Genomic DNA, 26,735 nt, shown 5'->3' on the forward strand with positions numbered 1-26,735 from the left:
CCCAGCTTCGTCAGGAAAGTATGGTGGCTAATGGCCAGTGGGCGTCTCATGCTGCCTTTTATATGATTGCATCTGACGTTGAATGTGCCGGCCGCGGCATGTCATCCAATCACAGGCCGGCTTCAGATAATTCTGCGTTTCATTGTGATGGTCATTCGTCCAATCACGGTCTTAGTTGCTGGTCATGTGAGTAAACATGCTAGACGTCACTAAAGGGCGCCCGCATATGATTGGGTATAGTTATAACCCTAAAAAAAAAGGGTCCGTGGCGCATGCGCCAATCTCGCGCATGTCCGTGAACTTATACGTGTCTTGTAGTCCTTTGCATCTTATGCGCAGGTGCCGATTCCCGCGCATGTCATTATATTTAGAAAATATCCTTTACCGTATATTACTGTCTGCGCATGTCAGTGAACTTAGACATACTGGCAAGTTGTGTCCTCCAAGTCAACTATTAGACTGACTCCATCCTAGGTAGGTATCCTTTAGCTAGATAAGGTTTGTATTCAATCTTGTGGAAGGGGCACATAAGTATTTGTATACATATGTCACTATTCTAATGGAATACTTATTATCAAAGAAGTCAGTGATAAAAAAGGGGGGTGGTAATGCTGCGATTGACTGTAATTAATTAATGCACTGTCTGGAACAGATAGTTATTGTTTATTGTTATTGTTGTTCTTTTTGGGAGATAACTCTATCCATCGGTTTTATATATGGATAAGCTGATTAGGGGCAGATTGGATGATGTTAACTGTAGGTATACTCATGCCTGCCAATTGTCCTATGATTTTTGACGCTCATTGTATACATTTTATATTGGATGTCACCAGTGTCAAATTTATATATGATTTATTTTCATTCCTTCAATAATAATGTATTAACATTACTCCCAATGGAGTAGGTATTTCTGTATATCTCTACCCCAATCATTTCAACCCCGATTTCAGACCCGAACAAAAATCGTGTGAAATCGGATGCGGATCAAATCGGATGTGTGTAATGGATCCGATTTTTTAATGGAGGTCAATGGATCAGACTTTATATACGATTTCATACGATTTTAAGTTATACAAATCGTGTACTCAGGTCGGATGGAGAAGTCGTGATGTGAATGCAGCCTTAGATGCAATGATCAGCATTAATCACAGCGCCTAAAGGGTTAATGTATTTAGTGTGTCCTCTAGGGGTTAAAAATTCCTTCCCTCCTTTCATGTACAGCTGTATGCAAAAGTTTATGCACCCCTGAGAATTTTCTTGATTTACATTAATAAATAATTAGGTGTTTAGATCAGCAGGTATGCAAACACATTTGGACAAGTCAGCTTTATTTTGGAATAAGGTGCTGTGTGTTGATGAAACAAAGTTTGAGTTATTTGGTCATAACAAGGGCGGTTCTGCACGGTGTCAAAAAAACACAGCGTTCCAGGACAAACACTTGCTACCCACAATAACATTTGGTGGAGGTTCCTTCATGCTGTGTGTCCAGTGCTGGTACTGGGAGTCTTGGTAAAGTTGAGGCTTCTCTGGATTCCACTCAATACCAGCAGATACTTGAGAATAATGTAGAGGAATCAGTCACAAAGTGGAAATTACGCAAGGTCTGGATATTTCAACAAGACAACAACCCAAAACACTGCTCAAAATCTACTCTGGCATTTATGCAGAGGAACAAGTCCAATGTTCCGGAATTGCCATCCCAGTCCCCAGACCTGAATCTGTGGTGTGATGTGAAGTAGGGATCGACCGATTATCGGTTTGGATCGATTTTGGACATTATTGGTATCGGCAATTACCTTGCCGATATGCCAATAATGCCTGCCCCACGGCCAAGGAGACGACCCTCGCCGCCGCTGCCCCATTGCCTCCCCCCATCCTCTGCCCACATACGTCCGCCGCTGCCCCATTGCCTCCCCCCATCCCCAGTGTTATAATTACCTGTTCCCGGGGCTCCGCGATCCTTCTAGCTCCTGCGCTGTGGCTGTGCGCTGCATTGTGTAATGACAGGTTGCGTCTCCAACGCGACGTCACCGCCAGTGCGCACAGTGACAGCGCAGGACGCCGACGGAGCATGAAGAATCGCGGACCCCCGGGAACAGGTAATTATAACACCGGGGATGGGGGGAGGTGATGGGGCAGCGGCATGTGGCCAGAGGATGGGGGCAGGCAATGGGGCAGTGGCGGTGGCATGTGGCCAGAGGATGGGGGGAGGCAATGGGGCAGTGGCGGCGGTATGTGGGCAGAGGATGGGGGGGAGGCGATGGGGCAACTGTGGTGGTTAGACTCAGGACAGGCATGGGGAGAGAAGTGGGCAGCGGTTTCTGGCACCGCAAAAGCCGCTACAGTTCATTGATTTAAAGCGCCCGCTTTAAATCATTGATCTGCAACGGCTTCTGCCCCGCCGGGGGGGATTGAAATAGCCGATAATTTATACTGGAATATCGGTATAAATTATCGGCTATCGGCCTGAAAGGTGACAGATTATCGTATCGGCCCTAAAAAATCGATATCGGTCGATCCCTAATGTGAAGAGTCTGTCCATGCTCAGCAACCAGCAACCCTAACTAATCTGGTGATGTTCTGCAAGGAGGAATAGTCCAGAATACCTTCATCCAGAATCCTACCCCTTAAAGGGGTACTCTGGCCCCAAGACATCTTATCTCCTATCGAAAGGATAGGGAACAAGATGTCTGATCGCGGGGGTCCAGCCGCTGGGGACCACCCGCAATCTCTCATGCAGACACCCATCGGTGGGAGGTGCACAGAGCAATGTTCGTTCTGTGTCTGAAGGGTCACCACTATGCGGCCAGAGTTTTTCGTGATGTCACGACTCCGCCCCCCCCCCCCCCCCTTGTAACATCACGCCCCGCCCCCGCAATGCAAGTCTATGGGAGGGGGAGTGATGGCCACAGAGGGGCGGAGTTGTGACTACATGAAACTCCGGCCCCGTAGTTGTGACCCTTCAGACACGGAGCGAACATCCATTGAATAGGTAATAAGATGTCTTAGGGCCGGAGTACCCCTTTAATACAAGCTATAGGAAGCATCTAAAGGCCGTTATTTCTGCTAAAGGAGGAGAAACTAAATACTGAGGTGATATTTCTGTTGGGGTGCCCAAATTTGTGGACCTTTGTTTTGATGCATATTTTCAGTTCATCCAATAAACCTCATTTTGCAACTGAAATATTACTGTTTATCAGATATTTGATATTTAAATTGCTGATCCAAACACCCAATAGTTTATAAATAAAAAAATATTTAAATTGTCTTTTGTATACAACTATAGGAGGGCTTGGTTTTTCGAGGAACCAGCATTTTTTTTTAACCCCTTAAGGACATATGTAAATGCATGTCCTGATACTTAACACACCAGGATGTACAGTGATCCCTCAACATACAATAGTTTCAACATACAATGGTCTTTTCTGGACCATTGTAACTTGAAACCAGACTCAACATACAATGCTTGGAACAGTCTGTGAAACGTGTCAATGGCTTGAAGAACCGACCAATCAGAATGGGCATTTTACTGGTAAAACACCTGTATTACTGAAGTGCAGGCACTGACTGGCTGTCCTTTAGCGCCTCCCTACAGTACAGGGAGATACTACATGTTCTGTACTACTCTTTACCTCTGCCACAGTTAGCTGCTCCTTTGGACACCAGGTGAGGGCGGCTCCATTTTACTTTTTTTTTTTTTTTAGGACATTGTGTGTATTGTACAGGATCCTGAAGACGCTCCTGTCCTCTACATTGACAGTGATTTTCAGCTTTCAGCAGATCTTTCTTACTTTTATATGTAAGGACTTGCTCTATCTATATTAATTGTCTACTTATTTTTCTTTAAGCCTCACCTGACATTTTGGGGGCTTCAGAACATATTACCAAGTTTAAATAGAGTTATGGTTTCAAAATACAATGGTCATCCTGGAACCAATTAATATTGTAACTTGAGGGACATTTAAGTCCTATACATGAAGTGAGCAAAAGGAACCGCGCACGCTACATGCACGGCAGGTCTTGGCTGCTATCAGCAGCCAGGGACCTGCCGGTAATGGCAGACATCAGCAATTGTGCTGATGTCTGCCTTTAACCCCTCAGATTCCTTTATCAATACTGATCACAGTATTTGCAGCAAGGCGGTGTTTATAATGGCTGATCGGGTGATTGAGGAGATCCAATCAGCCAAGACGGAGGTCCCCTTACCTGCTTCTGCCGCTCTCTTAGGGTCTTCTTCTCTGGTCTGCTGGAAGGCAGAATAAGATTGCCGATAATACTGATCTGTGCTATGCCCTATGCATACCACTGAACAGTTTTAGCAATCTAATGATTGCTATACATTGTCCCCTATGGGGACATAAAAAGTAAAAAAATAGAGAAAAAAAAGCCCATCCCCCAATAAAAAAAAAATTTCAATCACCCCTTTATCCTATTTTACCCCCAAAAGTGTAAAATAAATTAAACATATTTGTTATCAGCATGTGTAAATGTCAGATCTATTAAATTATGTTAATGATGCCTTACTGTACGAACATGTTAGTTTGGATGATACTGATGACAGATTCCCTTTAATTAAAGGAGTACTGCAGCTATAGACAACGTATCCCCTATCCGCAGGAACGGCCACTGGGACCCACCACGATCTCCCATACTGGGACCCAGCACGGCCACGGCTCTAATTGTCTACAGACACGCCCCCTCCATTCAACTCTATGGGAGAGGCAAGGATGCATGAATGCTGCATCTCTACCTGTCCCATAGAGATACACAGAGGGGGGGTGTCAGCTGGGAATTCAGGCTGTGACAGACACACCTCCTGCACAGGGAGAATGTTGGCACTTGTGGTTCAGGAAGTATGAATGTAATGAAAAACTTATAGATCAATGTTCATTATATGTAAATGGACCTACAAGTGTCATCTGGGCAGGGTGTTGAAGTGACAAAGAATTATGTATATCAATAGAGATGAGCGAAGTTACAGTGATTCAATTCGTCACAAACTTGTTGCTGACTTTAGCCTGCATAAATTAGTTCAGCTTTCAGGTGGAGAGGAGAGAGTCTACTAGGACTGTATCCACCTTTTCCAGCCCACCGGAACATCTGAAAGCTGAACTAATTTATGCATGCTAAAGTCAGCAAACGCTGAGCTGAGAAGTTTGTGACGAATCGAATTACTGTAACTTCGCTCATCTCTACATATCAATCTAGAAGGTGCTGGGAGGCGAGAAGGAACGTAGTGGTGAACCAAGCTGTGGCAATTGGGCAGCTCAGCCCTGCCTCCACGACTTTGAATGATGTTTGTACCTTCCCTGGAAGTGATGGGTGTTTTCAGTTTACCTTTATACTCTAACAGCTTTTCAACTATATAGCTGACAGATTGCCTTTAACCTCTTCAGGACATAGGGCGTATGGATACGCCCTGCATCCCGAGTCCTTAAGGACCGAGGGCGTATCCATACGCCCGTGGGAATTCCGGCCCCCACCGCTAGCCGGTTGGGGACCGGAGCCGGATGTCTGCTGAAATCGTTCAGCAGGCATCCCGGCATATCGCCCAGGGGGGTCTTTATGCCCCCCCATGTCGGCGATCGCCGCAGATCGCTGGACAATTCAGTCCAGCGATCTGCGGCGATTCCGGGTCAATCGGGTCTCCAGTGACCCGGTGACCCGGAATTACTGGCTGTTCGGGGCCGTCTCTGACGGCCCCGAACAGCCAGAGCCTGCAGGGGTGCGGTGGCACTGGTGCCACCTCACGATCGCCCTGATTCGTCGGCCGGATTACCGGCCGACCAATCAGGGCGCCTGCTGCGGGTGTCACTCCCGCACCGGCTCCGCCCCTCTTCTGGAGGACGTGAGCGGGTGCGGGACGTGCACCCCGGGTGCTGGGGACCCCGATCCCCGGCGTCCATGTTGGGATCGGAGCCCCAGGAGCAGCTGTGGCGGCGGAGACGACGAGGGACTGACCTGTGCGGCGAGGATCGTTGGAGGTGAGTGACAGCCTCCTCCTGTTGCTTAGCAACAGCTCCCAGCATGCAAAAAGGGCATGCTGGGAGCTGTAGTTATGCAACAGCAGGAGGCAGACCACCACAAGTGTACCTTCAGCTGTTGTATAACTACAACTCCCAGCTTGCAAAAACAGCTAAAGTGCATGCTGGGAGTTGTAGTGGTGCATCTGCTGGTTGCATAACTACAACTCCCAGCATGCCCGTTGGCTGTCGGTGACTGCTGAGAGTTGTAGTTTTGCAACAGCTGAAGGCACACTGGTTGTGAAACACTGAGTTAGGTCACAAACTCAGTGATACATAACCAGTGTGCCTACAGTTGTTGCAAAACTGCAACTCTCAGCAGTCACCGACAGCCAACGGGCATGCTGGGAGTTGTAGTTATGCAACAGCTGGATGTCCCCCCAATGTGAACGTACAGGGTACACTCACATGGGCGGAGGATTACAGTAAGTATCTGGCTGCAAATTTGAGCTGCCGCAAACTTTCTGCTGCAGTTCAAATTGCCAGCGAGAAACTACTGTGAACCCCCGCCCGTGCGACTGTACCCTAAAAACACTACACTACACTACACTACACTACACTAACACAAAAAATAAAATAAAAAGTAAAAAACACTACATATACACATACCCCTACACAGCCCCCCTCCCCTCCCCAATAAAAATGAAAAACGTCTGGTACGCCACTGTTTCCAGAACGGAGCCTCCAGCTGTTGCAAAACAACTCCCAGTATTGTCGGACAGCCGTTGACTGTCCAGGCATGCTGGGAGTTTTGCAACAGCTGGAGGCACCCTGTTTGGGAATCACTGGCGTAGAATACCCCTATGTCCACCCCTATGCAATCACTAATTTAGGCCTCAAATGCGCATGGCGCTCTCACTTTGGAGCCCTGTCGTATTTCAAGGCAACAGTTTAGGGCCACATATGGGGTATCGCCGTACTCGGGAGAAATTGTGTTACAAATTTTGGGGGGTATTTTCTGCTTTTACCCTTTTTAAAAATGTAAAATTTTTGGGAAAACAAGCATTTTATGTAAAAAAAAAAAATTTTTTTTTACATATGCAAAAGTCGTGAAACACCTGTGGGGTATAAAGGTTCATTTAACCCCTTGTTCCGTTCCCCGAGGGGTCTAGTTTCCAAAATGGTATGCCATGTGGGGGGTTTTTTGCTGTCCTGGCACCATAGGGGCTTCCTAAATGCGGCATGCCCCCAGAGCAAAATTTGCGTTCAAAAAGCCAAATGTGACTCCTTCTCTTCCAAGACCTGTAGTGCGCCAGCAGAGCACTTTTCACCCCCATATGGGGTGTTTTCTGAATCGGGAGAAATTGGGCTTCAAATTTTTAGGGGTATTTTCTGCTATTACCCTTTTTAAAAATACATTTTTTGGGGGAAAACAAGCATTTTAGGTAAAAAATGTTTTTTTTTTTTTACATTTGCAAAAGTCGTGAAACACCTGTTGGGTATTAAGGTTCACTTTATCCCATGTTACATTCCCCGAGGGGTCTAGTTTCCAAAATGGTATGCCATGTGTTTTTTTTTTTGCTGTTCTGGCACCATAAGGGCTTCCTAAAGGTAACATGCCCCCCAAAAACCATTTCAGAAAAACGTACTCTCCAAAATCCCCTTGTCGCTCCTTCCCTTCTGAGCCCTCGACTGCGCCCGCCGAACACTTTACATAGACATATGAGGTATGTGCTTACTTGAGAGAAATTGGGCTACAAATACAAGTAAAAATTTTGTCCTTTTACCCCTTGTAAAAATTCTAAAATTGGGTCTACAAGAACATGTGAGTGTAAAAAATGAAGATTGTGAATTTTCTCCTTCACTTTGCTGCTATTCGTGTGAAACACCTAAAGGGTTAAAACGCTGACTGAATGTCATTTTGAATACTTTGGGGGGTGTAGTTTTTATAATGGGGTCATTTATGGGGTATTTCTAATATGAAGACCCTTCAAATCCACTTCAAACCTGAACTGGTCCCTGAAAAACACTGAGTTTGAAAATTTTGTGAAAAATCGGAAAATTGCTGCTGAACTTTGAAGCCCTCTGATATCTTCCAAAAGTAAAAACTCATAAATGTTATGATGCAAACATAAAGTAGACATATTGTATATGTGAACAAAAAAAAATTTATTTGTAATATCCATTTTCCTTACAAGCAGAGAGCTTCAAAGTTAGAAAAATGCTACATTTTCAAATTTTTCATCAAATTTACGGATTTTTCACCAAGAAAGGATGCAAGTATAGACAAAAATTTACCACTATGTTAAAGTAGAATATGTCACGAAAAAACAATCTCGGAAGCAGAATGATAACTAAAAGCATTCCAGAGTTATTAATGTTTAAAGTGACAGTGGTCAGATGTGCAAAAAACGCTCCGGTCCTTAAGGCCAAAATGGGCTCCTTCCTGAAGGGGTTAAACGTAATTATCCAGTGGAAACAGTTAATTTACTATTGTCCCCAGGCTGCCTGCAAAAATAATAAAAACAACTTAAAGGGGTATTCCAGAATTTTTTTCCCCAGAGTTCATAATGGTGTCTGTACCTGTGTGTGACAGTTCTCACAAATCTTATGTGATTTTTGCCCCAATATTTATTTTTAACAGCATACAAAATTACTCATGTCATGGGATTTCCCAGGTTGCTATTCGTCGAGACCTGACATCACTAGTCAGTTGTGCAAAGGGAGCCTGTCTGCTTAAATGGGTGGAGCATCAGAGAGATAATTTAGCAACAGCTGTAGGCATCTCGATTAGAAAACCCTGATCTTTTGAGCTTATTTGTGCTGCTGGAGTGTGGGAGGGAGGAATGTAACTTCACATTTACAAGAATTATGGGATGTGTAGTTTAACCTCTTAAGGATGCAGGGCGTATGGATACGCCCTGCATTTCGAGTCCTTAAGGACGCAGGGCGTATCCTTACGCCCGTTGGAATTCCGGTCCCCACCGCTAGCCGGTTGGGGACCGGAGCCGGATGCCTGCTGAAATCATTCAGCAGGCACCCTGGCACATCGCCCAGGGGGGTCCTGAGACCCCCCCATGTCGGCGATCGGAGAAAATCGCATGTCAATTCAGACATGCGATTTTCTCCAATTCTGGGCTGATCGGGTCTCTGGTGACCCGATCACCCAGAAAATAGGGCTGATCGGAGTTGTCAGCAACACCCCCGATCAGCCTAAAGGATTGGAGTGAGATCGCAAAGCTGCGATCTACTCCTATCCCCTGCCATTACTCAGAACGGAGTTCTGACCAATGGCAGCGCAGGCCATGGCAACCCCCCGTTCTGCCCGCCCCTGGATGTCGAGGGGCTCTGGGAAGAAGATGGAGGCCGTACCTGCAGGAGAAGATGCCTGGGGACCTGGGATCTTCGCTGGAGCCTGCAGCATCCTGATCAGGTAGGGAATCGACAGTGGGGGGGGAGTGAAAGCAAATCGATCTTTACTGTGGCAACCACTAGGGGGGCCAAACTGCAACTCCCAGCATGCCCAGACAGCCAAAGGCTGTCTGGGCATGCTGGGAGTTGTAGTTTTGCAACATCTGGAGGGTCACAGTTTGGAGACCACTGTTACAGTGGTGCCCAAACAGTAGCCCTCCAGATGTTGCCAAACTACAACTCTCAGCATGCCTTGACTGCCCAGGCATGCTGGGAGTTGTAGTTCTGTAACATCTGTCCCTTCAGATTTAGCAATTTTCATGACATTTTTGAAAATTGCTGCTCTACTTTGAAGCCCTCTAATTTTTTCAAAAAGCAAAAATATGTCCATTTTATGATTCCAACATAAAGTGGACATATTGTATTTGTGAATAAAAATACAATTTATTGGGAATATCCATTTTCCTTACAATTAGAGAGCTTCAAAGTTAGAAAAATGCAAAATTTTCCAAATTTTCATGAAATTTTGGGATTTTTCACCAAAAAAGGATGCAATTAACGCCCAAAATTTACCACCAAAATAAAGTAGAATATGTCACGAAAAAACAATCTCAGAATCAGAATATTCGGTAAAAGCGTTTTCGCGTTATTAATTTGTAAAGTGACGGTGGTCAGAATTGCGAAAAAGGGCTCAGTCCTTAAGGTGAAAAAGGGCTGCGTCCTTAAGGGGTTAAGAGACCGAACTCCAACAGGAAATACTCAGATAGCCTGGTAGGTATGTACTAAAATCACCTTATGGTGAATAACCCCTTTAACTCACCTTCCGTTGCTCTCTCGTAGCTACACAATCGAGGTGCACAGTCTACAGCCGGTGACTTGGCTTTCCCCCTCAAGCTGCAGAGCATCTACAGACGGGGAACCGACAGTGCTGCTCGCCAACCTGCAGCCAGTGATTGGCAGAGCGGCGCTGTGTCATCACGTCTACAGCTACAGCCAGCTCTGGTGAAGCAAATCATCAACAGAGACTGTCCAGAGATGGGGCGCCCAGATCTCAGAGCTATGAGGGAGCAAAGGAAGGTGAGTTGAAGCGCTTATGTTTGTAAGCAGCCTGGGATCAATAGTAAATTAACTGTTTCCATGGGATAAACCCTATAAAGTAAAATGTAAAATTAGAAGAAAGTAAAGTGCACACCAATTTCAGACATCCTGCATCACAAAAACATGTTTTGCATGGGCATAAGGTTCTCCCACACTAACAATGTTCCTGTAACACAGAATTATGTTTTTCCACATCATTTTTTGTACTGGCTGCATCTAAAGCTAAAGTGATTCTTATAAAGCTTAAATGGGCACTGTCAGATACAAAAACTTTTGATATGTTGTAAAGCATACGAAACCATAAAGGTTTTGCAATTGCTTTCATTAGAAAATTCTCAGTATTTCATACTGAAAAGGCAAGTCAAACAACTGCGTCCCCCCCCCCCTGCTTGGATACATACCAGTCCTGCTGTGTCTATGCATCATCACCTATGTCATGGACACACTTCCTTGATTGACAGCTGTGAGTGCAGGGCTCACAGCTGGAGGAAAAATCCTCCCACTGTCAGCTTGTGTCCCGCTACTGTCAGTAAGGACAAGCTGGGAGTTGTAGTTTTGCTAATACTAGGGGAGATGTGAGCAGACAGCATACTGAGGGAGGGGGCGGAGACCTGCACAGTGAGGCCACGCCCCCTCCCTTTAAGAGGAATTCACACTAGTGAGCTAAATTAAAAGTATAATAAAAAGTAAATAAAGGTGCTAGCCACAAAAATTAGATGTACATGGTCAGGATTATGTACTGAGTGATATATATAAAAAAATGTTTTTTGTTGGATCTGACGGGTAAGTATTTCAATTTTTTATTTACTAGGAGATCTACACAAAGAACTGATATCTGCCTTTTGCTTTATATAAATAATTAGAATGGTGTCCCACAAACAAAAAGGTCTATATCATGCACATCAGTGTTTAAAGAGGTATTCCAGGAATGTTTTTTTATTTGACTATGCTACAGGGGCTGTAAAGTTAGTGTAGTTCATAATATAGTGTCTGTACCTGTTTGTGACGGTTTTCTCTTATTTCTTATGTGATTTTCACCACAATATTTATTTTTAACAGTATACAAAATGACTGTTGCAATGCGGCACAGACCTGACTCACTAGTAAGCTGATGACAGGGAGCCTGCCTGCTTCAATGGGTGGAGGGATCACTTGGTGGGAGAGAGATCAATCTGCAACAGCTGTAGGCACCCTGATTGAAAATCACAGGTCTTTTGAATGGAGGCTGATGTTTGGGAGGGAGGAAAATGGAATTATGGGATTTGTAGGCAAAAAAAAACAGGAAACACCAGTTCACAAAAAGCTAGCCCCAATGTTATGGTAATCTCACAACATAGCCATTTAGTCCCAAGACAAGCGCAGATCCTTCCTAAGCATGTCCATTACTGTACGGCAGGTATGTACTAAAATCACCTTATGGTCGATAACCCCTTTAATGTGTTTGAACAGGATGTCAGCCCTGGGTCAGCCTGCAAACTACAGGATGACAATCACCTTATTGATCCCTCTCCACCCCTCCCAGTTCCATCTGCTATCTCTATGGGATCTGGATATATAGTAGTTATACAACGCACCTGAGGCTGTATTCCGACACAGCATTTTGTGCTGGGTTTTATCCATTTTTGTCACGCCCCCTCCCATGGACTTGCATTGCGGGGGCGGGATGTGACGTCACATGGGGGCGGTCATGTCATCACGATACTCCGGCCCCGCAATCTTGAGTCTTCAGACATGGAGCGATCATCGCTTTGTGCAGCTGAGACAAGTGGGTGCTGCATGAGAGATTGTGGGGGTCCCCAGCAGCAGGACCCCCGCGATCAGACATCTTATCCCCTACCCTTTGGATAGGGGATAAGATGTCTTAGAGCCAGAGTACCCCTTTAATAAACAGGCTCTAAAGGTATAGCTGATCAGTTGTTCGTACTGCTGCCATGCTGCAATGAAGTTGTACATAGAATTCAGTTAGGGTAACCTATAGGAGGAGATTAATCAACTCCAGTGCAAAGGAAAAGTGGAGCAGTTTCCCATAGCAACCAACTAGATTGCTTCGTCTTTTTCAAAGGACTTCTTAAAAATGAAAGAAGCGATCTGGTTGGTTGGTATGTGCAACTGTTCCACTTTTCCTCAGCACAAGTTTTGATAAATCTCATGAATAGTATGTACTCTTAAGCTTTCTCAAACGACAAATTGTCAATTTATCCAGGCATACACAAAGGGGGAGATTATTGCATTACGTGACAAATGTTTGCGTAAAGCTCATTTGCAAAAAGCATTTGCAACTTTTCCCCCAAAGGGGACATGAATTAATATGAGAGATTCTATGCATGCCACTGCAAAATAGGTTAGCTCTATATACATAAGGCACAAACGAGATCCAATGCTGGACATTTTATAGTTTGCTAGAAACAAGGGGAAGATAAAGATTCAAGAGAACATGTGCCCCTGGCAAAGCTTCTTCAGCATTCTAGGAACACAACACACATTGAAGACAACAAAGACCAATTTAGCAATGTTCAAGACAGGCAAGGAGTACTACATAATATACTGAACCTCCATAACATGCCTTAGGTCCTAATAAATGAGAACTTCAAAAGGCCAGGATTTTGTACCGCATCAAATATAATGACAGAATGCACTAAAAAGCATGTGGGGGCTGGTAAATCTGCCACAGGAGGTTTTCAACATTTCATAAGATCTCAGCATCAACCACACAGTTAACTAACCATCAGAGAATACCATTATATCTTGGGATTTAGATAAAAGACTGACTTAGCCACTAACATATATTAATAGTACTTCAATATCTACATTTACAGCTCTCAATCAAAAAAAAAACATTGCGCCGACGTGTTTCTGGCTGATAACCAGCCCTTAATCATGGCAGTGCATTACAGTCCTGTAATGCACTGCCATGTTTAAGGGTTGGTTATCAGCCCGAAACATGTCGGTGCGATGTTTTTATGATTCCTACTCTGTTTTTTGTCCTCATACATTTTAATGATCTAAAGTAAAAGTTACGTTTTAGCTCTTTTTGCCGGTGAGCTGGACCCTCTTTTTCCTTGTCTCTACCTTCAACGGGAAGCAGCCCGCATGTTCGTGCTCCAGGCTACCTACCATCCTTTCAGTCCAGGATTTCATTACGGTGTGGTGAGTGAGCTGAGTTGCCTCTTGGCATTTTCTCTATTATTGACTTAACTCGTACACTATTATTTACACTAAGGTTTCTATTTTTTTTTGAGGTTCACAAGGACAATAACATTTTCTAAAGGCTCATTCACACCACGTTTTGGGGATACGGCAGCCGGGTGGTCTGTCACAGTTTTCAATCTGGCAATAAAAATCATTGTTCAAAAATGAGCCGACTGAAGTCACTATCTGACTCAGTCTGGCTTATTGAAGTGAATGGGGTGTGCCACGGGTCTGGCATAGGGTACGGCAGCAGCTGTTTTTATTTTTTATTCTCCTGCTGGATCCGGCCGTCGTATCCAACAAAGCAAGGTAAGAATGTACCCTAACATTTTGTAAAGATTTTAAAGGGTTATCCAGGATAGAAAACCAGAACTAATTTCTTCCGAAAATAGCACCACCGCTTCCCTCATGTTGTGTGTGGTATTACAAAATGCCTCCATTCACTTCAATGGAACTGAGCTGTACTACCATACACAGCCTGAGGACAGAAGTTGTGCTGTTCTTAAAAGAAATTAGCTCTGTTTTCTATCCCTTCAAAACCCCCTTTAATTCTGAAGACTAGGGGGGAAATTTTCCCAACTTTTTTGTGTGTATGGCAATTAGCACAAACAATTTGCAACTTTTTGCGCCTCCACATAGTTTAGGATGAGGTAAAATTTGCTTAGACTTTTGTAGGTGTAGCTGATCTTTTAAATGCAACAGTTCAAAATGGTCACAAATCTTAGCGCACTGTGTTACCTGGACCACACTTTGAAACTAACTTAGATTTAAGCTTTTACATTTACACATACAATCATTAATTCCTTCTCACATAAGTGGAAGAGAGTTAACAGAAAATAATACAACTAGTAAAAAAATATATAGCTATTCAAAAAAAGAGAAAAAAAAGGGAAGAAAAAGGAAATACCTTTAAAGGAGAAATATGCGAATGAGACACAAGTCCATGGACATTCTCAATCTGCGATATATTCTTTTCAGAAACGTGTACCAACTCTGGACTTCTTCCCTCACTCAAGATATGTGGAGAGCTTGGCTCTTGAGATGGAAGGTCATCATCTTGGTAACGATATTTCTATATAAAAATAAATAAATAGAATCATCACATGTGTGAAGATGAATGTATTTGTAGGTATAAAGATGTAATAAGCAAAATTTCAAGAAGCAACCCATACACTATTACCACATTTCCCCTACAAAAAAAAAAAAAAAAAAATACATAAAACACAACCCTAGGGCTGGGTTCACCCTTCAAAATTTCCGGCGCAGCAGAGTACCAATGCTGGCAATGGGATTCCACTGCACAGTGAACACTGAAGACTTTTCACTTTGAATTGGCTCAAAAAATTATGCCAGGACATTGAACAAAAACATTATAACACGTTAAATATATTTGGTTGCTTCATGCACAATTTACCAGAAGTGGCATTTTTGCAGCACTAGCATTTCTTTCGGGTAGTTGGCGGTGAGACATTGTGACCAAAACTTTGTGTATAATAGGGCACCACTATTGTATCAGCATTACGTCAGCACCTCACCAATGATGATCAAAAATGGCTTCTAAGAGAACTAATACAAGAGCCTTCATTTGTTCCAATTGGTTATATACAGGGATGTGGAAATCTTATCGCCTGGAGCCCGGGACATGTAGTTCCGGGCAGGTGAATATTTCATACATTTAGCTCTGTATCGGGCTAGCAGGGCCGGACCGACTTAGAATGTACATAGAATGTGTCGGCAGATAAGAACCATTTGGCCCATCTAGTCTGCCCAATAATCTGAATCCTATCAATAGTCCCTGGCCCTATCTTATATGAAGGATAGCCTTATGCTTATCCCATGCATTTTTAAACTCCTTCACTGTATTTGCAGCGACCACTTCTGCAGGAAGGCTATTCCATGCATCCACTACTCTCTCAGTAAAGTAATACTTCCGGATATTACTGCATAAACCTTTGCCCCTCTAATTTAAAACTATGTCCTCTTGTGGTAGTATTTCTTCTTTTAAATATGCTCTCCTGCTTTATAGTGTTGATTCCCTTTATGTATTTAAAAGTCTCTATCATATCCCCTCTGTCACTTCTTCCTTCCAAGCTATGCATGTTAAGGTCCTTATTTTTATAACGCCAGTGTGAGGTGCAGACTGACGGGAGGAGCGGGCGCAGACTTGCATGGGACGCAAGTCTGCACCTCACACATGCGCTCAGGGTGTACGGAGCGGGCTCCTCACTCGAGCCCTCTCCATACCCGACGGCCCCTGGCTGATTTCAGATGCCGGAGGTCTGCCGTTAATAGCCTTTCGGCTATTAACCTTATAGATCATGGCTGTCAAAGTTGACGTGAGGTCTAAAGGTTTCTATAACAATTCTTGGTGGTCTAGTGGGCTGGATCACCCCCCGCAGCGTGATCGATCGGTCCCCTGTGGAGGTAGCCGGAGGGCTTACCTCTGCATTAATGGCTGTCCCCTTAGGGCTGCAATTGATTGAGCCTGCCTTGAGCAGGCTCAACCAAATGAACACAGATTAATGAAGTTCAATAGAACTGCACTGATCTGTATGAGGAATCTAATGATTCCTCCTAATAAAGTATAAAAAAAAAAGTTTAATAAGTTTTAAAAAACACCCATTAACCCCTTCCATATTAAAAGTTCATATCACCCCCCTTTTCCCATATAAAAAAAATATGTAAACATAATAGAAATAAACATATTTGGTATTGGCCCATGCGTAATTGTCCGAATTATTAAAAACTAACATTCTGTATCCCGTACTGTCCATAGCGTTAACGTAAAAAAAAAAAAAAAAAAAACAGGATTTTTTAAAAATGTTTATAACATATCCCAGAAAAAAATGAAGTAAAAAGTGTTCAAAAAATCCGGTCAATACCAAAATGGTACCGATTACGGCCCAAAAATTGAGAGCCCTTATATAGCCCGGTATACGGAAAAATAAAAATTATACTAGTATCGGTATCAGGGCAGATACCAGGTATTTGCATGGTATCGGGGACTCGTCTAATGTCCCCGATACCAAATCCGATACCTGGTGGAGTGCTCCACTGCCCCGTTCTGCCATCCGCATCATGGTGTCTTATGGAGGAGCATGTGACACACACGTCCCTCCACTGCGCCCAGCGTAACACTACGGAGGAAGCAGAGTGACGTGTATGTCACATGCTCCTCCATAAGATGCCATGATGCAGACGGCAAAACGGGGCAGCGGCAGTGATGAGTACAGGGGTGGAGAGAGGCGACACCGGACAGGTGCAAGTGAGAAACTACAAGTGGGGTCCTGCTATCTACAAGGGGTGGGAGTGTTTGCTGGCTACAGGGGGGGGGGGGGGGTAGAGACTAGTATCCACAGGGGGGGGGGGGGTCCTGCTGGCTACAAGGGGGGGGGGGGTCCTGCTGGCTACAGGGGGGGGTCCTGCTGGCTACAGGGGGGGGGGTCCTGCTGGCTACAAGGGGGGGGGGGTCCTGCTGGCTACAATGGGGGGGGGTCCTGCTGGCTACAGGGGGGGGGTCCTGCTGGCTACAGGGGGGGGGGGGTCCTGCTGGCTACAGGGGGGGGGTCCTGCTGGCTACAGGGGGGGGTCCTGCTGGCTACAGGGGGGGGGGGGTCCTGCTGGCTACAGGGGGGGGGTCCTGCTGGCTACAGGGGGGGGGGGGGTCCTGCTGGCTACAGGGGGGGGGTCCTGCTGGCTACAGGGGGGGGGGGGGTCCTGCTGGCTACAGGGGGGGGGTCCTGCTGGCTACAGGGGGGGGGGTCCTGCTGGCTACAGGGGGGGGGGTCCTGCTGGCTACAGGGGGGGGGGTCCTGCTGGCTACAAGGGGGGCTGCTTCTATTGTCTGCACCTATCTATACTCCCTACTATTAAAGGCAATCTTACAGCAGAGTCACTTGCACTAGCTTGAATTTATAAGTAAATAATGCAGGTGACCTGGTTTCTATCACTGCTCACCATGTGATCATCAGCGCAATCGCTCCAGAGACATCGGTTTCACCGCCAATGCAAATTCCCTGTTTTGGCCAATGGAGAAATCTAGGCTCGTACTACAGCAGCCCCCTCCATTGCACACAACAAGGAACCCACATATCAGCACGGTAAGCAGCGCCAAAAACCAGGTCACCCTGGTGTCAGATTCCCTTTTAAATAAAAGTACTCGTACTTGGTATCGGCGAGTACTAGAATTAAAGTATCAGTACTCGTACTCTGCCTTTAAAAAAAAATGGTATCGGGACATCCCTAATAAAAATGTTATAGGGGTCAGGAATATATAAAAAAAATAATAATAAAATTATGTATTGGTATAATCATAATGTGTACGTTTGATCACAAGGTGAATGGCGAAAAAAAAAGAAAACCCCCAAATTTATATCTTATTTTGTCTACCAGGACAAGTGGATTTTCATGAGGGACAAGTAGATTGTGCTCCGTTTTAGTCCCTTGGACAAGTAGTTTTTTTTTTTTAATTTCCACACCCCTGTGTATAGCACCAAAACATTCCCCAACATAGTTGGTAATGTGATATAGGTTTTGGTTTCCTTTGTTTGAACCAAACATCAAGTAAAGGTTTAGTAACAAATCTCATGTATTTGGTCATTTTTTACACTGTTGTGTATAAGTACAACAGATCGTTTTAGAAACTTTGCTTAACCACTAAGGCTAGGTTCACGTGGCCATTCTCTCCCATCTCGCTATTCTCCCGTCATTGCTGCTAAACGTACCATACTTACAGATGGATGCAAATTGATGCAAAGCGATGCCATTAAGTAGCATCCTGTTGCATCAGTTTTTAATCAGTTTGTTTCCTTTATCGTCCCTTTTTATTTTGAAATGTAAAAACAGAAGTGAGAGCGCTCCATAGTGTAATAACAGAGATGTAAGGGTTATAAAAGGGAAGGCATGAAAGCCCTCACCCTAAGGTGTTGTGTACCAACATACACAACCATTGTAACACACGTGAATATAGATGAGTCGTCCGCTGCCCTCCGGCTGCAATGGTTATCAAGGAGAGAAATGGCTTCAAACGGAATGCCAGTTCAACGAGGCGCAGGATGGACTCGTGAAACAGCTAAGAAGCAGAAAAGAAGGTTTATTTCCAAGATGCAATGAGTTTCACTGCGATTGCGTAGCTTCATTAGGCAGCAGATGCCTGATGAAGCTGCGCAATCACAGTGAAACGCCTTGCATCTTGGGAATAAACCTTTCATGGCTGTTCCATGAGTCCATCCTGAGCCTTGTTGAAATGGCATTCCGTTTGAAGCCATTCCTCGCCTTTTTTTTGTCTGGCTACTTACTGGTTGCTCACATCTTTTCTGAGCATGCTCAGAATAACAGATCAAAAGCAGATTGGAAAAGACAGATGCAAATGGATGACTTTACAGGCTCATCTGTTTGCCATAGACTTCAATGTTAAATTACATATATCCGTTTCTAATCTATTATTTTTGAAGAAAAATACTCCATGCAACATCTTTTCTCAACTGAAAATAACAGAATAGGAACCAAACGAGTGCAAACGGTTGACAAAGAACTGTAAAAAAAAAAATCCATTGACCTCAATGGGATCTATTTACAGCCATTTGCAAGAGGCTTGAACAGATTTGAGAACGGGCATGAATTAATGGGGACTGATTTTAATGTGAACGAACCCTTAGTAACCAGCCTATTGTAAACCTTAATGACCAAGCAATTTTCTTTGTTTTTGTCACTGTCACCTTCTGTAAGAGCTGTGGTACTTTTTATTATTGACACAGCCATGTGTCCCCTTTATGCCATAGTTTTCTCCACATAAAAAAAAAAAAAAAAAAGTGTAAAAATAAAAACGTAGCACTAAATTTTTTTTTTATATAACTACTTCTCAACAAAAGGAGGACATAAAACAGACTGGGGTTGTTTTACATTGGAACTCGCTTAAAGTAGTACTCCGGCCCTGAGACATCTTATCCTCTATCCAAAAGGATAGGGTATAAGATGTCTGACTGCATGGGTCCCACCGCTGGGGACCCCCGCAATCTTGTATTTGGCACCCACCTGTTTGAGCTGCACGCCGCGGTGCCAGCTCACAAATAGCCGGGTGGCGACCACGAGGCCGAAGTATCGTGACATCATGACTCCGCCCCTCGCTATCCAAGTCTATGGGAGAGGGCGTGACGGCCATCAAAAATTAAATTTTTTCACTAAAATGCTGGTGTTACCCCAAATTTTTTTGTAACCCCATTTCTTCTGAGTATGGAAATACCCCATATGTAGATGTAAAGTGCTCTGTGCGTGAACTACAATGCTCAGAAGAGAAGGAGCACCACTGAGCTTTTGGAGAGAGAATTTGGTTGGAATGGAAGTCTGAGGGCCATGTGCGGGCATGCTGGGAGTTGTAGTTGGAACTCCAACTGTTGCAAAACTACAACTCCCAGCATTCCCTTTGGCTGTGCATGCTGAGAGTTGCTGTTAAGCAACCGCAGGAGGTGAACAGGCCTCACCTCCTGCTGTATCCTGCCGCCGGGACCGCCACCTTTGCTGCCACCGCCGCTGCTTCTGAGGGAACCCCCATCGGACCAGGTATAGGTAGGAGACCCCCGCCAGCCCCGATCGCCACCAGCAGGGCAGTGATTGACCCGGAATCGCTGGGGTGAAATTGAAGAAGAAAAAAAAACACCATTTTGTAAATTTGGGGGCTTCATTTTTAAGCAGTGCACTTTCCAGTAAAAAGGACACCTTATCCTTATTCTGTAGGTCCATATGGTTACAAGGATATTGAATTTATATAGGTTTTAATTTTACTACTTTAAAGAGTTAAATTTCACCCTGCTGTGCCTCAGAGCAGTGTATATTTATTTCTTGAGTACTTGCTCCATATAGGTTCCACATGGCTGCCTTAGTTATATAGAGCATGAACATGGGGGAAGAAGCAAGATTATCATGGTTCTGAAGAAACATCCCCAGACTTTAGGAGGTCTGTAAACAGAGTGTGCTAAGTAATACATAGATAAAAAGGTATTTTACATATAAAAACATGCATAATATTATTATGCATACAGCTGTTGGGGCACATTACTACACTGACGAGCATTTTTTAAATTTTCTTACTAATGACAGTAATGCTTTAAGGACACAGCCCATTTTGGCTTGAGGACGTACCCATTTTTTATTTTAGCATTTTTCTTTTTTCTGTTTACTAAGATCACAAGGCAGGATCATAATCAAAATTTCAATAGTTAGTATAACTTCCAATGTGGCAATTAATTATTTTAAATTTATTTGTAAAATGGGAAAAGGGTGATTAATTTTAACCACTTATTTTACAATTTAACTCAAGGACAAAGAGGGTAACTGTATGCCCTCGCCCCGCTCCCCTTCTAAGATGCAGAGTCAGGAGCTCACCCTGCATCATAACGGGATGGTCCCGATCAGCTGCCTCAAATAAAAAAATATTTAAAAACAATCCAGGCCGCTCAGTGGAGCTGATCGAGTCCCGATAAGCTTAGAGGATGGCAGGAGGGCCCTTACCTACCTCCTCGGCATCTGAGTGTTGCTAGGATACTCCAGGATGCCTCAGCAGCCTGGAACAATCAAGCACAGATAACCCTTATCAATGCTATGCTATGGCATAGCACTAAACAGTGTATTCAAGCCAAAGCATGGGGACTATAAAAAAATAAAAAAAAAGTTAATGTGAATTTACCCTTTCCCTAATAAAAGTTTGAATCTACCCCCTTTTCCCATTAAAAAAATAAATAAATAAATGTAAACCTGTGGTAGGTGTAAATGTAATGTTAATTAAACCACACGGTCAATAGAATTTATGTAAAAAAAAAATTAAAAAAATACCAAGGTCCAAAATTGCTGGTTTCGCCAGACATTTTATGGTGAAATGATTAATGGTATTACAAAGTACAACTGGTGAAGCAAAAAAAACAAGCCCTCATATGAGTCTGTAGGTGGAAAATTTAAAGGGTTATGATTTTTAGAAGGTGAAGAGAAAAAACCTATGGTCCTTAAGGGGTTAAGTCCACATGGGGACTATTACATGCAATCAGTGGATTGCATTCACTGTAGAATGCTTTGCCTATTGCATAGCATTGTACAGGGAGATCTGTGCTCCACTGATACAGCCTGGCCCAGCCAGGCTGCATAAATGGAGAGTTGATCTGGTGGTCAGTATGGGGACCCTCCCATGGGTTCGACGAGTACCACTGAATTACCAGTATTTGTCACTTTTCATTATTTTTTTTTTTATCATTATCGGCATTGATCACTATACCTAAAGATCTAATGAGGGGCTGCATCAGGATCGCCTGTCATTAGCAGGGAGTGCCTGGCTACTGACCGTAGCCCAGGGGTTAACTGTAAAATGAAACATACCAAACACTCTTACAATTTATAGGGGTTACATCAGCTTTAGTGAAAGCTTAAATTGCTCGAAAATCGAAGGACAATGTAATAAGTATCAAAAACCTGTATTTTTAAGCCAAATCATTTTCGAGTTACCATGTTCTGTATGATTCCAGAATGAAACTGCCAAAAGCAATGACTCTACAAAAACAACACCAGAGCTTTGACAAGCACTAGACTATGTCATTGACTGTCCTAGCAAGGAATAAGGAATGACCCACATATGTGGTTTTCACTCTGGCATAGCCAAAAGCATGCATCTGAGTGCATTTCATGTTAATTTCCAACAATACAAAGTACACAGCAGAAAATTACAGCTTACAGAATTGTTTCCTGACATGTAGCTATATGACAAAGTTTGATTGTCATTGTCAAACAAAATGTTTTATTGAAAAAGCAGGGAGAAAACACTGCAAATGTCTGCAAATGTTAATGCACAAATCCAGTTTTGTTTCTTCCCAAAAAAAATACTGATACATAAACTACATTTTCTGCATACTGTCACATAGGATTTACAAGTAGTTAAAGATTTAGAACTTTTTATTTTCAACAGCCAACTACATCTCAATATTAGGGATGCACCGAAATTTCGGCTGCCAAAAATTATCGGCCAAAATTGCCCCATTTTCAGTGAATGTGTGAATTTTCAGCCGGAAATTTCGGGGAGCGTGGCTTAACCCCTTAACCCATACATGTACGTCATAGGTTTCATAGGTTGGGTGAGGACATGACGCAGGTCCACGTCATACACGGGAGATGCCTGCTGCTATCAGCAACTGACATCTGCCTGTAATGATGGACATCGGAGATTGCTCTGATGTCAATCATTGATGATACCCGGCAGCCCCCTTCTTATTCTTGTAGTGGGGGGGGGGTCGCCGCTAATAGAAATGCGGCGATCACAGTGGTCGGCCATTAGCCCTTTAGATTGCCGCTGTCAAAGCTGAACATGTAAATTGCTCCCTTGTGGTCGAGTGGGGTCCTGCAGCACGTGTGTGTGTGTGTGTGTGTGTGTGTGTGTGTGTGTGTGTGTGTGTGTGGGGGGGGGGGGTAGATCCACTGATGAGGCAGCTGGAAGACTTGCCTCTCTATCCCTGGCTCTTCATTTGATTGAGCCTGGCTAAGCAGGCTCAACCAAATGAGCACAGATCAATGGAGTTCTATGGAACCCCATTGATCCGTATGAGGAATCGAATGCTTCCTCCTAAAAGACTAATAAAGTGTCCAAAGGATAGGGGATAAGATGCCTAATCGCGGGGGTCCCGCCGCTGGGGACCTCCGTGATCTTGCACGAAGCAGCCCAGTTCAAATCAGTCCCCGGAGCATGTTTGCTCCGGATCTGATTACCGGCGACCAAGGGGCCGGCAGCGTGTGATGTCACGACTCCGCCACCATGTGACGTCACACTCCGCCCCTCAATGCAAGCCTATGGGAGGGGGCGTGACAGCTAACATGCTCCGGAGGCTGATTTTAACTGGGGTGCTGCGTGCAAAATCACGGGTTCCCCAGCGGCGGGACCCCCGCGATCAGGCATCTTATCCCCTATCCTTTGGATAGGGGATAAGATGTCTAAGCGCCGAAGTACCCCTTTAAAAGTTAAAATCACCCTCCTTTTCCCACTTTCCATGTAAAAAAAACATGAATAAGAATAATAAAAATAATAAATAACAAACCTATTTGGTCTTGCCACATGCGTAATTGTCCCAACTATTAAATTATTATGGTTTATGATCCTGCACTGTGAACGGCGTAAACGCAACAAAAATCCCAAATGCAAAAATTGCTGATTTTGGTCACATCACATCCCAAAAAAAAAGTAATGAAATTTAACAAACACTATATTAAATGGAAAAAAAAGGGGGGGGGGGACAGGGCAATGCATTTTTTGTTTTGTTTTCAGCAACGCACAGCCTAAATTTTCGGTTTTGGACCAAAATTTCCCTTTCGGTGCATCCCTACTCAATATAAACATGATAACCTGATAAGTAGCCAAAAAAAAAAAAAAGTTTAAAAAAAAATGCTTCGCTAAGTCAGTTAACCAGAGGGCATTCCAGAAATTTGTTGCATAAAGCTAACATTGTAGATAATGGAATTTTTGTTGACCTGTTCAGACAACAGGATTTCTAGAGCTGGGAGTTGAAAACTTTGAAATCTGCAGAAAGAATTAACATGTTCATTCATTAGGCTGAATTTCACATGGACTGCATTACCAACAATGGGGACAGTGCATGTCCAAGTGATCCTACTTCCGATTCATTTCTGTGGCACCTGCTGCACAAAGAACATCTATATGCCATGGGCCCTTAGGCTTTTTCAATCCACATTCTGCCATATAGCTGTAACCACAAAGTGGCATCCATCATACATGACTTCCATGTTGTGGTATAGGTTTCTTTTATAGTATCCTGCTCTATGGAATAGTGCAAAGGTCTGCTCTAACCCATCCAGCAAATAAAACACAAACCCCACCAGTATCCACCCAAATAAAAGCCAAAGTGACTATTTTTGGCAATTGGTGTCTATAGGTACATTTGCTGTATGCACCAGTTACATAAAAAACAGACATCACTAACATGATGTTAAAAGGGCCTAGCCTCTGATTTACTGTGTGTTCATGCATGTTTGGTTGGCTAAAATCTACTACAAAAAGCTCTTTGAAACTATCACTAGAGTGCGAGATAGTCTGCAACATACAGGAAAAGTGCCCATATTCTTACACATACAACATTAGAGGCTTTATTTGTCCAAACTGTAAAATTGAGTATATAATTCCTATTAAAAGTATTGAAATGTCCATATCCCCTGTTAGGGCCCCAATGTTTTAGTCTAGAATAGGTAGCCACTGGAAATGGCCATGTACTGCAGACTGGCCCGATTCATTGACAAACTGTTCCTATGTCATTTGACATACTGAGCATGCTGGGAATTGTAGTCACTGATACATTGCATGTGTGAATACACTCTAAGGTGGTGTGTGCCCTCAGCTGTTGCAAAACTACAACTCCCAGCATGTTCAGCCTCAACCATCTCCCCTCTCCTCACAAACATCCGCACAATGACCACTGCACAGGCCACAGAAGTATATATACAAAGCTCTCCTAAAGTGGCCAATGGGCCCCATTCCAGTCTGCAGTTTTCTATGTTCACCTTGCTGTAAAGCATCTCTCTAAATGTTAACAGATCATAAGCTCAGGCAATATGGATAACTGCATCTTAGGTAGAAACATTTCAACCACAGAGCTATCGCATTCCTACCAAATATGTATTAGATTTGTAAAAATGTAGAAATCTTAGGGGATGAGAAAGAAAAAGTATTTTAGCTTTCTAATGAAGCTTTTTTCAAGGATGTAAATATACATTCACACACACGGTAAAGCCTTTCCAGTCAAAGTCTATGGGCCTTATCAAGAGAGCCAAAGATCAATGCTTTGATTTCTTTCTCAGGCCCCTTTCACACTATGAGCATTCATCCGTTATTAAACGTCTGTTTTCTGTGTAAAAACGGACATTTAATAACGGATGAAATAACGGGTGCTAATGGCTGAATAAATATTCATCCGTTAATATCCGTTATCCCTCATGTATGGCCAAACACCTCTGCCAACAGACTCCCACAGCCGGGACTACTACTCCCCTCATGGAACAGACTTGTTTCCATGATGGTAGTAGTAATTCCCTGGCTGCGGGAGTCTGCAGACAGCTGGGGAGGCTACATTAGGGTTTGTACTACTACCCCCATCATGGAACAGAGTCTGTTCCATGATGGGGGTTGTAGTACAGGGGCTGAGGGATTGATCGCACCGGATTTCATTTCTGAGACCCCATGCAATCCGAAGTTATTAAGCAGGGGAGCGGGTGGCATGCTCCGCAACCCTGCGATGTATCAGTGTGTTTTAACTTTCATTTTTCAATCCCCCACGGGAGCCCTGAATGGTCAATCAGGGCTCTCAGAGGGAGATTTAAAAATGAACACTGTGAGTAGCAGGGGGGCCATATCTATATTAAAAGTGCTCTGGGGGGGCAAGAAGTATAGCGCTGCAGGGGGGGGGCGCAGACATATAGTCTATATATCTAGCCCCCCAGCAGCACATTAATAAATATATATCCCCACCAGCACATTTATAAATACACCTCCCGCCGGTGCATTAATAAATCTATATCCCCCGCTGGCACAATAAATATATGTACAGGTAAGCCTTCGAGCCCTGGTACTTTAGGACCAAGGGCGTACATGTATGCCCTGGTCCTGTTTAAAGGGTTTAAACTAGGGATCGACCGATTATGGGTTTGGCCGATATTATCGGCCGATATTCACGATTTTGGACGTTATAGGTATCGGCAATTACCTTGCCGATAATCCGATAATGCCCCGCCTCGCGCACTGCTGCCCCTCCCCCACCACCACTACCGCGCCGCATCCCCCGCCACCGCACCCCCATTGCCTCCCCGGTTTAATTACCTGTTCCCGGGTCCCGGGCTACTTATGGCTCCTGCGGCATCCTGTGGAGCCTGAAGTAGCGTGGACCCCGGGAACAGGTAATCATAAAACCGGGAATGGGGGAGGCAATGGGGCAGCGGCGGTCTTTGGCCGGGGCGGTGCGGTGGTAGGACTCAGGAGGACCCCAGGACAGGCAGGGGGAGAGAAGCGGGTGGCGGCGGTCTCTGGCACCGCAAAAGCCGCTG

General features: G+C 44.1%; 1 protein-coding gene across 19 annotated transcripts in view; it reads right to left on the minus strand.

Moving 5' to 3' along the window:
• Nucleotides 1-26,735, minus strand: part of DLG1 (discs large MAGUK scaffold protein 1) — a 296,709-nt gene that overhangs the window by 160,818 nt on the left and 109,156 nt on the right. For all 19 annotated transcript variants that reach the window (XM_056565340.1, XM_056565338.1, XM_056565345.1 and 16 more), the window contains one exon: nucleotides 14,569-14,733. In XM_056565340.1, coding sequence (XP_056421315.1) covers nucleotides 14,569-14,733 — 165 coding nt within the window. The remainder of the gene's footprint in view (nucleotides 1-14,568; nucleotides 14,734-26,735) is intronic.

Source organism: Hyla sarda, chromosome 3 (assembly GCF_029499605.1).
Source record: "Hyla sarda isolate aHylSar1 chromosome 3, aHylSar1.hap1, whole genome shotgun sequence".
In the NCBI taxonomy this organism is placed as follows: domain Eukaryota; kingdom Metazoa; phylum Chordata; class Amphibia; order Anura; family Hylidae; genus Hyla; species Hyla sarda.